Source organism: Platichthys flesus, chromosome 21, assembly GCF_949316205.1.
Source record: "Platichthys flesus chromosome 21, fPlaFle2.1, whole genome shotgun sequence".
Lineage (NCBI taxonomy): Eukaryota > Metazoa > Chordata > Actinopteri > Pleuronectiformes > Pleuronectidae > Platichthys > Platichthys flesus.
The window spans coordinates 9,481,476-9,495,445 of NC_084965.1; the positions used below are offsets into that span (position 1 = coordinate 9,481,476).

Consider the following 13,970-nt stretch of genomic DNA (forward strand, 5'->3'; position numbering starts at 1 on the left):
ACTGTCTTCTAATGCAACCAATTACACATGAAGACACAGCTAATTCTCGCTCACAATGACCCACTTAAGCACCCACACAAACACACACACAAAACACAATCTCTCTTGTATACAAAAAAATCCTACTTCACACCCCTCCCACTCCCTCATCCGCGCAGCTCTGAAAGAACCCTCAGTTCTAGTGTCTTTTGTAAAGGGTGTAATTACTGCATGAATGGACGTGTCCAACAATAGAGAAAATGGTGACTGTGTATTGACAGTAGATGCTTTGACCTGCGTTCATCAGTCTGTTTGATTGTCTTGCTCAGGGCCCTGTAAACACTATTTACACAAATTAGATTGGGAAGAGATATCAGCCAGCCAAAACTTGACGCTTCATATCACATCAAATAAAACCAGGCTTCTGCATTGCATAAATCTACATGCACACACTGCCACATGTGCATGCAAAGGCAAATGTCAGCGTTATGATGCAATGAGACACACGGAAATGTGCCCTGAACTGGTTTTCTTAAATAGTTTTTGATGAAAAATAAACAAGACAGGCGATCACTAAGCCAGATACGGCATACTAGTTTAGTACCTTTGGTTAAAATGAAGTAACATATTGTGAAAGTTATATTGGGACTAATTCAGTTTTTTTCCCTTGGTACAAAGCACGCACCTGATAACTGGTATAATGTTGTGGTTTTAATTTATAGATTTCACTGATAGTAGTGATTATCTTAATAGTTTATCATTTGTCTTTAGAGACAGGTGAATGGAAAAGATTCCCTTGAGAAAGAGAACAATGCTTCTGCGTATTTCCCTTTAGAGTTTTTTCTTATTGTGTATGATTATACTACAAGGTCATAATATAGGTGTGCGTATGTACTTTAGAGTCAACATTTTTCTTTATGGCTGTCAGTATTCATAAAATATCAATCAAAGCAAATTTAAATAAGTCTGGCGGTGGATTTAGTTTGTTTTCCTTCAAATTATTTTTAATAGGTTTCTTTGTGGATGTTGTGACAGGTATTTGAGTTCGGATACAAATGCTTCAAAGCATAGTAATGTGGTAAGCGTACTACAATATCTACAACATGGTAGATCACTTTGACACATTATTTCAATTCATGTTAATCTAATCTTATTCAAATGGACTGGACATCATAAGAAAGACAGACACCTGTAAGTATATTTCCCCACAACACTGCAACCTCCATCCCTCGTCTTCCACTTATCTGGGCTCAGGTCGCTGAGGTAGCCGACCAATCCCTATAGCCACGCTTTCCAGCTCTTCCTGAGGGATCCCAAGGTGTTCTCAGGGATCTGTATGTAGCTGGGATATGTTGTGTCTTATGTGAGCTCTGTGCGCACCACGAGGTGTCCTTCTGGTTGGATGTGCCCCTTAAACCCCCAACGGAAGGCCCCCAGGAGCCTCGGCTCTACACAGAGCTCCCCTGGAAGTCTAAATTCACCCCGAAGGCTGAGTCCAGCAACCAGATGGCGAAAATACATTTTGTCGGCTTGCATTCAAAATCACTTTGACATCTTTTAACATTTTCAATTTCTTTGACCTAAACTGGACCATGGACAGTAGAGATGATGTTTTTGTAAAGGACCAGGAAATCTTCTACGCTTACAAAGTTCTCTTGATATCTGTTTACCCACAGCATCATTGCTTCTTCTCTTTGTAGTTACACAGCTACAACCCAATGAGAACATTATTTGCTTTTAAATGTTATTCAGAGATGCCATTTAAAAATCCTAGAGCTACTCTCACAAAATAATAATAATCAAGTGATGAAATGTCAAAGATTTGACATACCTTGTTTATGAGGTAAAGGCCATCTTAACATTTGTTTTAAATGTAGATGGCAAATATTTAACTGTGAGATATTGTCTAAGGTCTTTGCTTTTATTCAATCAGACCGACATACAAAGATTGCAGAGAGGAGACACACTGTGCAGCCAAACACAGCCACAACATGATTTCCAATAGTGACTAAAGCGATATTTAGCAGGTGCAAAGAGAGGGGGAGAGATAGGAACAGAGACAGATGAGACCAAGAGACCGAGGCATAGACCGGGGAAAAGAGAGAAAATTGCCTTCTGCCAGCCGCGGACTGAAACAATTATTTGAAAGCATTATTTGATTTCCTCCCAGGCCTCTCTCACGCAAACCTCAAGCTGCTAATTTTGTCTGCTAATCCTGTTGGTTGATGTTACTGGTACAAGACCAATTATAAATGTGGCCACTATGGTCGCCCAGGAAGAAAGTTATCCCGACTACAAACATTTGTGACTGACCAACAACTGTGAAAAATATGTACAATTATGCATATTGATTTTTTTAAACCATTTTAGAAATATTATGTTATTACAAGTGAAAGTGGAGGCTTCATGTGGAGGCTACTATGTAATTTCAGCAGAAATCTTTTGTAAGCAATGGTTATTTCAATTAGTTAATAGAATATTAAGTGAAGGGCGATCGTTTCTCAAAACAACGGTAAACATAAGTGGCGTTGCTGCTTACTGGTTACAACTCTTCATTTTCCAACCAACTCATAAACAATGGATGACTCTTACCCCTGATGGTCATTACCCAAAGCAAACTGAGAGTAGAAATAGAGAAATATATTGCTGACACCAGTAGCTCCTCAGCATCAACAGTGTAGACACACACATGCCTCTGAGGTGCAGCAGAACAGTGAGGTAGAGCTGTCCTGCACAGATGAGGTAAGAGTTGCTCCTGACGCAAGAGGTCCATCAACTCATCCCTGTTATAGCATCACCGGTCAGGTTGCTTGTCAATATCCAGCAAAAAGTTAATATAAGAAAACTTTATAAACTTTGAGTTAACAAATATGCCGTGCAGGGAAAACAACAATTGCATGTTCACAACAACCATATTGACAACTGATTTTCCAGTTCTGGGTTCTGTGTACGAAGTTGTTTCACAGAACTTTCAACAGGCGAACATCTCTTTGTGCAGCAGCGGCTTCAGGCATCTTGACTGAGTTGTGCAGTCCTGTCTGTCGTACAAACTCAAAACCGCACCAACATCGATGTCAGACTGCAGTTCAGTCACATCAGTGATGCTTTTCGGGTAGCTGGCTTGTCGATATCCATTTATCCAACAGACCAGTTAAAGGGAAACGTCCCGAGAGAAGAGGAAGGGAACATGCTCTCTGACTCTGTGTCAGTCCTCTCCTTTTCTTCCTCACCTCATTTATTACTAAAAGCCTCTTTCACTTCATTTTGGTACCAATTCATTTCACTCCTTTCGAATGCTTTTCTTTTTTCTTTTTGTCTCACCACAGATCTGCTTAATTATACAGCACAGACCAAATACAAAAATCTTGTGGGTACTGGAGGCTTGATCATACTCTGTTGTGGTCATAATTAAAGTATATTCTCACTGTTCTCCAGACAGCCAATGAGTTTAAGTCAATAGAACGAAAACAGGGCGTTTAAATCGGGAGAGCGTGAACTGTGCAAACTGCAATCTTGGAAAATCTGTTCAACGTACATCGGCAAGAAAGATGAAGTAATTTCTTTAAATTCGGTTCAAACATTTAGTTGAACTCAAGGATAACCTGCTTAGAATTTTGAGGTCAAAGGTTTAGGTCAGTGTTACCTCACAAAAAACTTTTTTGCTGTGTAATTTCATTATCATAAGCATCCCTCAAGAGAATCCTTTCAAATTTCGCAGAATATTTATTGATACTCTTGGATTAATTGATTTGATTTTGGTGTCAAAGGTCACAGTGGCCTCAAAGATCAAAGTGTGTGCGTATTTTGTAGATCAGCTTTTATGGAACATTTCCCATCACCCCTCATAGACTGGTGTTGAACAGCTAAATAACTCAAAATGGGTCCGTCAGTGTTCATTTGTTGGGATCGAACTCCTCGGGACCCCACACTGAACAACACATACACTTGTACACTCAGACATTAAGTACTTTCATGATCCCCTGCTGTGAACAGTAGAGGTTTGTGTTTTTCTCTGTTCCTCTCACTCTTCAAACAACAGATTAAAGCCCCTGGTGTATTTGTCATGGTGGTTTCTCACCGGCTGTGAATGTTCCAGTTGATAATTCTGTGAAATTAGCTGTGGTGCTGCCTCACAAAGCCATAGGTTGATGTCAAGTGTGGCCCATTAAAGAAAACACCAAAGGGAAACGTTGGCAGTAAACGCACTTTGCCAAACGTAAAATGCTGTAAAGAGCTGTGAGAGCTAATCCGTCTCATTGGTTAAATGCAAAAGGTTTTAAAAGCTGAAAGGTGTAACACAGCTTAGCTCCTTCTCCTCACTCACATTCAAGCAATTAACGGTCTTCAGTGTCTTCCTGATCACTGTCGACATTCCATATGCGGTGAATTTTATAAGCACTTGTTAGGCTTCACATGGTACCTTCCAAGGAGCGTGTCACCCGGGCACCTCGCCGCCAGCCTTCACACCGACAGCCCCTCCAATTCCCACAATCCCAGCTGTCACCGCTGCTAACTGTTACCACGGCAATGCTGTCGCTACGGGTTACCAGTAGCCGTGACCATCGCGGAACAGCGGGAGACAAAGACAAATCAATCTGCGCCTCTAATCTTCTTTACATGGAATAGAGGGATAGGCGCAGAGGTATTGGCAAGCCTTGTAGGTAGCTCAGATGCAATACAAAGTAATAGCACCGTGGCTTTTATAGAATAACAGATTAACTGTGACATGAGCATAAAGAGGGATCGGTGAGGGGAATGGAAAGGAGCTGAGGAGCAAAGATGAGGTCTGGAGGGCATGAGAGGGACAGCAAATCAGGTTGAGCAAATTGGGTGGCCAGTGGTTGATTTGCGACTCATTGCATTCCATAATCTATTTTAATTGAATAGATAAGCAAAGTGATTTTGCTTGATAAACCAACTGTGTCTTCAGACACCTTCATTACATCACCTACAAAGTTTAATTTCCTTGATGGCATCACAGCTTACTTCACACATGACCATGTGCCAGAAAAAACAGCAACAGCTGCAGCTATATATACCAGTTTCTCTTTGTTTGATAGCACTGCGTTTGTAGTTTGCTGGCTGCTGGTTTACAAGTTTGTCCAACTTGGACCACAGCATCCTTCTTTGGTATTTCACAGATCCTAGATGTCGCCTAATTGTGCGGCACATGTGTTTTAGCGTTTGTATTTTGTAAAAGGAAGGTCTAGTGGATTAAGATATTCTTTTTTTAAACAAAGGGAAAATATATACACAGGAGTATGGACAAGGCCTTAATGTTCCGTGTGTGGAGGAGAGGAGAACCTACAGATAAATCAGAGGCTTTGGGGAAACTTGATTATGCAGTTAACTGTGAAATCCTTTTTTCAAGTTATCTGCCTGAGTGAGTCTGCCTGTTGCAGAACTCCAGAGAGTAAATAAAAATGGAAGCATGACAGACAGGTTTTCTCTGTAACACACGCACGCACACACACGCACACACACACACACACACACACACACACACACACACACACACACACACAATCACACTCGTTGCTCTATCCACATTCCCACTAGTGTCCTGGTGATCACAGCAGCGTGTTTCTGGTGATTAGTACTACACCCCTGTTGACTGGACTAAACAAAGGCTGCTTTAAGCTCTTGGGCTCCCTGGGGCTGATGAAGATCCCTGCAGTGGAGAAGCAACCTGGGGGGGTATAAAAAGCAATATGTGTAGCATCGTGAGGGGAACGCAGTTTGTCGCATGCTAAAGGTGTAAGGCAGAATCTGAATCACCCGAGTGCCCTCATTGTGATCCCTTCACATTCCTGACTGCCATGTTTTCTCATAAAATCTGAATACACTCAGAATGTCCAAGACAATCATTTATTTGCTTTTCTTTTTTGCGTTTGTTTGCAAATGTATCAACATATGTAAAATACAGAGGGTGATTTAGAGTTATTTTATACATTAAACCTAAAATAGATTAGAGATTAGAGCGAAACCTCAGCAGTCACTTTGCTCCTTCGATTAATTCTCCCGTGCCTGTTCTGTGTCAGCATGCACACAGGTTCAAAACAAGGCCAAAATGGAAACATCATTATGAAGGAAAGGGTAGAATGTCGCTGCAGACAAAAAAGACAGTAATAACCTTTGTGTCTGCTGAGATGGTGATACCTTTGACAGTCATATTGAATTTTCAGGGGGAGTCATATCAGCCAGGGGGCTTCTCTCCGCTGTATTTTAAGGTTTCAGTACTTGCTGTCACTCGTCTGGTTAAAGTGGAAAAAAGGTGACGGAGAAAGAAGTTTGGTCTTTTGTAGTTTAACCTGCAACGTAAAATTTCAAGCTTGATAATCATGCAGCTCCAAGCATTTCATTTATACTTGACTTGGTTAACAGATCTGAAGGCGAGTTGGTATTTCACAAGTCTGGACACTTCTGAGATTCTAACCTTCGTTTACAGGAGACCAGACAGGACAACTTGACACCCTTTGAGTTTTTATCACATTTTAAGATTACCACAGGTGGTTGTTCATGTTTGTTAGGGGATGGTGAGGTGAGGGGTATTCAGCGGCAACGTGCAACTTTATCATTAGATGTCACTAAATTCTACACACCTTCAAAACTGCAACTGAAATAATATAATATTAATAAATTATCTTAATATAATAAATATATAATAATATATGGATTAGTTTTAAGTATGAAGCTTCAAAATATATACATTTCCAAATTCTATTGGCAATGTGAGGGTGAGGGATATGTTTTCTTTCAATTATTTTATATTTATCTATTCATAATTTAATATCATACAAATGTAAAGTTTTATTGTAGAATTGTACAAGCAGTCCTGCCTCCTGAAGTATTAAGCAGTATTTGGGTAGTAGGATAATTATCTGTAACAGTATATGTATGCTCAGTAAACAACAAAGCAACAAAACTAAACAGCATATATACAGGAAAGATACGAAATGCCATAGCATAGAAGCAGGTTAGAGACGGTGCAGTTGACAGACAGATAACAAACAGAGCTGGTGTCACTGCCCCTTTCCTTCCCTCGTCTGTGTAATTAAGTGTCATTTTGTGAAAACAGTCATTAGTTGGGTTGTAAAACGTTTAATTAGTACACATCTGGCTGGTAATCTGACTGGTAGGACACACACATTAGGACACACTCTACACACAAATGAACTTCTTGCATTGACAAATGAACCTGCTGCTGACCACCAGTGTTTTTCTGAAGGCAGACGCTAGTGTGCAGTCCAACTTTTTGACTCCATTGCAAATCACTCACACGTTGTTTTGTTGATTTGTTTCCTCCTCAGATCCGTAGACAGGGAGGCATTCAGTTGCTGGTGGACCTCCTGGACCACAGGATGAGCGAGGTGCACCGCAGCGCCTGCGGAGCCCTGAGGAACCTTGTGTATGGCAAAGCCAACGACGAGAACAAAATAGCTCTGAAGAACTGCGGGGGGATTCCTGCACTGGTCCGCCTGCTGAGGAAGACTGGAGACGTGGAGATCAGAGAGCTGGTAACAGGTAAACTAATTAAGAGACACGACCCTAAACTCCAGCATTACTACGTTCTAACAATAAATTAATTTGATGTGTTACATTAATGGATAATGGTGGGTGTGCCTTACACTTGGTGCAGGCACAATCATCATCACAACAACTATCACTGTTTCACGCAACATAGCTGGGTTTGATGCTCACGTCCCATTCAAGCTATCTGTACAATGCTAAAAAGAAATCAAATCCACAACCAGATGAACACACACCAGGTTCACCAGCTGCCTCTGGCTCCTCTTTTGCATGTATTTGATTGGCCAGGGCCGGAGTGTTTGAACACAATTTGATTGGTTGGTTTCACCATTCCTGCAGGAACAGTGACTGATGCATTAATGGACCAGATAGTTGAAACAGTTTTGGCTTCTCATTTCTCCCACTTTCCTTCTGTCTCACATCTATGTTATCTTGCCAGTTTCTCTCCTCCTCACACTATTCTTCTCTCTCCTTCATCCATTAACTGTACTTTTTTTTGCGGTTCAGTGTCTTGCGTCACAGTGTGCTGCTGTGTCTACACAAGGATGACCATTGTTTCTCATTCTTTGCTCATATGTAAGCACTGTGGTACTCTTGAGAAAAAAGAAATAGTGCAAGCTCATACAAGAAGATTTGACTCCCACGACGACAAACTGCGCACTCATTCACCAATACATGCACAGACATAAGTTTCAGACATGAACTCTGGAAATTGTCGGCACTTGGGTGTCCAAAGCTTGGCAACAACAGAAACAGAAGAAATCTGAACAAAAGGTGTCGCTGCATGCAGGAGAAAGGACGGAACAGAACATCAACGCTTACATCCACCCATTTCACAAAAAGCATTTCTATCTTGTTGTCTTTCTAAGTTTACACCTTGCACCTTTTTTGTTGTCGTCTTCATCAGTTCAATTTATGTTAGAAATATATTCATCGCATCCATTTGCTCGCAGTGAATCCTCCACATGATCTTTACTGTGTCTGATGAACTTTCTCTGACATTATCCAGAGTTTTTAGTTGGGGGCTAACAAGAGAAACTCTGGAAAGAATCTGCAGCAATCAGTAAAGAGTTGCATTCCTCTCTTTATAGACCCCCTGGAAAACTAATAAAACCAAGAATGGAAGAGGGGTAGTATTTTCTAGTCCTTTTCAATGTTATTGATGCCACAATAACTATAGGAAATACAGCTTGAAAAAAGGAAAGACAATAAGAGACACGTGGGTGGAGGGAGAAGGAAGGACTGTTGAACAGAAACAGGAAAGATAGATGGAAGCAAGCTGTTACTTTCCTGCAAAAAGATTTTGATATTGCAGATAATCAAATACAATAGGAAGATAGGTAGTGCATGGGGAAACGAGGTGAGCAGCAAACAAGAGAATGTGTGTAATTAGTGGGAACGATGGGAGGGAGAATAATAAGGTAGGATGAAAAGAAATCCAGTGGATGTTATTTTACCAAATCATTCCTGCAACGCGCTCAGTGTACAGACTCCTGCCGACACAGAGGAAATCAACATTCACAGAAAGAGCTTTTGTCGTTGAAGCTGCACGTCAGCGATGACATTCACCACAGTCTGCGAGCCTATAGAGACAGCCTGGCACCTTCAAGTATATCACTACAGTGCTGGAGAGGCATAAAGATTAAAAGCCCGGAGATGGAGTGCGTCAGTTTGTTCAGTGAGCAGATTAACCAATGAATTAAATGCACTGCAAGTCGAAATTATTTTGCTGCTTCATATTTTGGGGTCTTACTTTTGTTAGGTTAAGTCATCTCTACAAAAAAAAAAGCTAATACACACACACACTGTCCTTCTTCCTTCCCTCTTCCTGTCTGTGCTCTTCTCTGGCTCTCTCCTGCTGTTGGCGGAGTGAATCAGTGTTACGCGTGACTATGCCCTGTTGTCTGTTTACCCTGGTCCTTAGCATCCAACACTACATTTAAATTGCTTTCATGTAAGTACAACAGAATTCTGAAGTCTATCCTCCTTTGCCTCGTGGCAAACGAATTACAACCCTGCTGGTGTTGGATACCGCCAGAAACTGTTGCATAAATATGAGGTAGTTCAATTAGGCATATGCTTGTTATGGCTTATGTCACAAATGAAAAAGAAGACTGACGACGTATGGTGAGGAAACATAAGTGTCTGAGGGGGTCTGAGGGGTTTTCTACTTCAGAGGCCGTGGTCTACGTTGCCCCCAAAGGAGACAGGATCTTAGCTTGCTGGGTAGACCGCAAAGGCTGAACTGAAATAAGATGATCTGGAGGATTTCCATGATTGTTCCTCTCTTACTGCCTTAGCCTAGCGACAGATATACTGGGTCAGGAGGTATTTCCTGGAATGTTTTTAATTTTCTTAACATCGTTGGCATTTTTCAACATCTTCATTGTCTTCAAAGGGAATTATAAACGGATCTTGAAGAAACAATCAGGTACGTGTTGGGAACTATGAATTAATGAATCTGGTGCAGCAGGTTCAATTTAAGGAGACTGTTGGGGCTTGGATTAGGTATGTGTTATACTGAAGGTCTTTCTAGTTTCTATTGTTTTGGCATGGGCACCAAGAATATATTCCTTCTTCAGATTAGTTCTGCAAATACCATCAAACAATGTCTTTAGAAAGAGCTAACAAGCGATTAAGGAATTGACTCCATTGCTCTGCCAAATAACATTCTTCCCAGAGCTTGACCTTCATGCTTAATTGGTGGCTAAATGATTTGAAAGCAAGCAAGTAGCAGTTAGTAACCACCAGAGATCATCAGGGGCAGTGCTGCATGCACAAATGACATGAAAATAAACAATCCTCAACTGCTTGATATAACCAAAAGTTGCTGTGCCAGAGTCATACTGAATCACCCTCCTCATTATTACCCCTTTGTTGTCAGCTTCAAGTAGTTTAGTATTCTTTGTGATTAAAAATCTTTTTACGCCTGGCAATGTATGTTTCTTGTGGTCACCGGGAAAAACCTTCTATGAACAATTTATCTCTGTGTCAGTAAATTTAGACGAGCTTTAATGGCTTCCTGGGTCTCGGAGTGAGTTAGATAAGGAGAAGTGAAAGCCGGCAGGCCTGTCAGTCAAAGTCCAGTTGATGCAGAGGCTTCAGGTGTCAAAAGAAGATGCTATCCTCACTCATGGGCTCACCTTGAGGCAGTGGACCATGGCAAGCTGCTGCTGATACTGCCGTCTCTAAACTGAGAACTGCTGAGGAAAGTCATGCGTTTAAAATATGGAGGAAGTCGTTATGCTCTGTTGGTCTTTAACTTTTTGGAAACTTGTGGCTAATGCCTCTGGTTTGAACACTGATATATGCAATTTTGGTTTGGTTGATTTGGCTTGCCTAAGCTTGCGCAGCAGAACCTGGTATAGCGTCCGTCCTGAGTGTCTAGTACATGTGTGAACACACCCTCATGCGCTCTGGACAGGGAAGCTGGAAGTCAGCCCCAATGTTGTCGCGTTAAAAACAGTGCAAACTGTAAGATTTGTGTTTTTTCGTCTCAATTTTAATGGCCAAAAACATTTGACACCAGCTTTAGATAATTTTACACAGCAGCACATGTAAGACAAAATGTTATTTCTCCATCGGAAATAGCCTCTAAATTGATATTGTCATATTTGTAACATTGCATTGACTTGCCCATCTCCCCCTGAGCACCCTTCCGTCCTGAGATCCGATCACTTAGACAATTTGTGAATGTGGTCGGACATAATGACTTGTACTTTCCTCGAATTAAAAGTAAAATATTTCTCCATTACTGTGCTCATTCAACCATTTAGCCCCTCCTGAATCCACTCAATCTTTCATTCTCTATATCTTTCTCTCAAACGCGCCAACACAAGCACACAGATTCAATCGGATACATCTGTACACTCAAAACCTGGTAAAGCAACATTCTTTGTTGTTCATGAACACATTTTTATTTGCATATAGAGCAGGGAAGTGATATCTGATCACAGGAGACACAGTCTTCATGCCAACCACTTATAATAAGATCTCTTGGGATGGATGTTAATCCTAGGTCTGAACAGGGCCTTGACTAAAGCATATACGGATTACGAGGAGAAATCAGGAGAATTTGTGTATTGGTGTGGCGGATATATTTCTGCGTCAGTAAGCTCCAGATATTTTTGCTTTGTTGGAATTGGATCGAGAGTCAAACAATATTGCTGACATCATTTACTTGAAAACCACAATGACAGTATTTTCCAATTTTAATTTAAATCAAAGTTCATAACATTCTCTCACAAGTGATCAAGGACAGGGCTTCATCTAAGTCATCCCAGTGAATCAAGCTGGCAAACAAGAGACTGCACCTTTTACCAGGATGGTTTTATTTCTGCTGCTTCCATGTTATAAAATTGTTGCTGCCCTGCAATAATTTCACTGCAGCATTTTCTCTGTGGGCAGCCCTGGTGGGAATGAAACCCCAGCACAGGCAGTGACACTTTACCCTCAATACATGACTTTACCTGCTGCTGTCAAATGTTTTCCCAAACCCGCCGCAGGAGTAAAAGTGGTCCGACCCCAGGGTTAATTCAGAAATTGTTAACACGCAGTCTCCTACAATATGGTCCGAAATCAGTGTTTCTTTTTGTGATTTCTCTTTCACAGACTTTCGTATACAAGCACACATGGCTGTGTAATTTGTCATCTTTGGCTTTACTCATCACCAGGTTTTGACCCCGCGGCTTTACTTATTTAAATTGCTCCACTTAGATGAAAGCTGTTTAATAAAACATCGCCACTTGAGGCCTAACAGGCCTCACTCTCCCCTTACAAGTCATATAGTCTCATTTATTCATGAATTCATGCAATCATCTCCCCAATTCTCCAAACCACACAACTCCTAGGAAACTGTCTGTCAAGCGTCTGAGGGGAACTACTCTGAGAAGAGAGAGAGACAGAGATGGAAAATATAGAGACACACACACACACACAGAGGCTCTAGTATGACGTCATTGTCTGGTGGTCACCTGATTTTATACCCATAAGGATGCTGGACTTACCGAAGCGTTACAGATCTGTGTGTCTAGAGCAGGTGGGTGTGTGTGAACAAGTGAGAGCCACAATATCTTCTCCACAGAAAAACGAGGAGTGTATTGTTTGTTCTTCCTTCTGCTCAGTCTTTGTCTCCATCTCTGGCTGCGAAGAACTCTCACACATCCTCAGTTTGTCTTGTCTGTGCACGCATTGTTTTCACAGACAGATTGTTGTCACTTCATCAGAGATGGCACTGTTTTAACATGATGGCAATCACACACTGACAACTCTCGCCACTGGAGAAGCAGACCAACACAGGAGGAAAGGGAGAAATGGAGAGAAAGAAAGAGATGCTTAAATGCAGTTTCATGAGTGAAGTGTTTCTTTTCCAGTGAGTTCGTCTGTGTGTTGTTTGTCGATGTCGGAGGCTTTACCTTGAAACGAGCCCCAGAGAGGAGAGCGAGAGAAATAAGAAAGTCAGGAGATACAAAACAAGATGTTGATTAGTGAAATTAAAGACAAATATTGCCATGTCCCCCCCCCCCAACACACACACACACACACACACACACACACACACACAGCCTGAGTGTGAGCACTTGATTGCTGCCGAACAGCGTCCAAGGTCATTGCCTTATTATCACCCTTCTCTTCTTGTCCTCGTATGCACACACACACACACACACACACAGACACACAACACAATCACACACACACTGTCCTCTTTCACTTTTTCTCGCTTCAACATTTCTCACACCTTTTTTTTTCTCATACATTCCTCTGCCTCATTGATTCCATTTAATATCCCTTCACTCCGAATGCATCTATTACATTTTTTTCCCGCAATTAAATTTAGTTTGTCGTTTCAGAATAAGATGTTACCTTGAATAAAGTAGTATCCTGGAGGTATGACTATTTAGAAATCGATTTAAAACAACTTTAATTAGGCACTAACCTTTCTGCTAAATGCTTTTTCTTTTGTCTGGCAAGTTCTTACATTTCTCGTCTTGTTTCATAACCTTTTCTTTGCCTCCTACTCTAACTTCTGCAGTTCTTTTATGTCATTCTACTTCACTGCCTTGGCCTGGTTTCCCTCCCTCATTCTTTTGTCTGTCACTTTTGGGTTGTCAGTATGACTGACATGATAAGGCATCAAGACCGGCGTTGCTGCTGGTGACGCAAAACTGGCTGCCATTCAACGCCCTGTGCCTCCACGGCAGTTTGCATACACCACGTCAGTGGAAGTAAAGATTGTGAGGCTTAATCGTATCCATTATTAGTGACACACTCTACCAAAGCCCCTTCTTTCCTCTCCATCTTTTTAATACAATACGTATTGTAGTCATTTACTCAGCAGATTTACCTACGGAGCAGCCGCACAGTGGTTTCAGGAGCAGAAATTGGAATGTGCATAATGCATTGTGTAATGAATGTGACATATTTCAGCTGGCTGACAGCCCCTATGAACACAGTCCATTGCG

At 41.4% G+C, this 13,970-nt stretch overlaps 1 protein-coding gene across 4 annotated transcripts in view; it reads left to right on the forward strand.

Moving 5' to 3' along the window:
• Positions 1–13,970, forward strand: part of ctnnd2a (catenin (cadherin-associated protein), delta 2a) — a 234,244-nt gene that overhangs the window by 165,192 nt on the left and 55,082 nt on the right. For all 4 annotated transcript variants that reach the window (XM_062379286.1, XM_062379288.1, XM_062379289.1 and 1 more), the window contains one exon: positions 7,290–7,503. In XM_062379286.1, the coding sequence (XP_062235270.1) occupies positions 7,290–7,503 (214 nt within the window). The remainder of the gene's footprint in view (positions 1–7,289; positions 7,504–13,970) is intronic.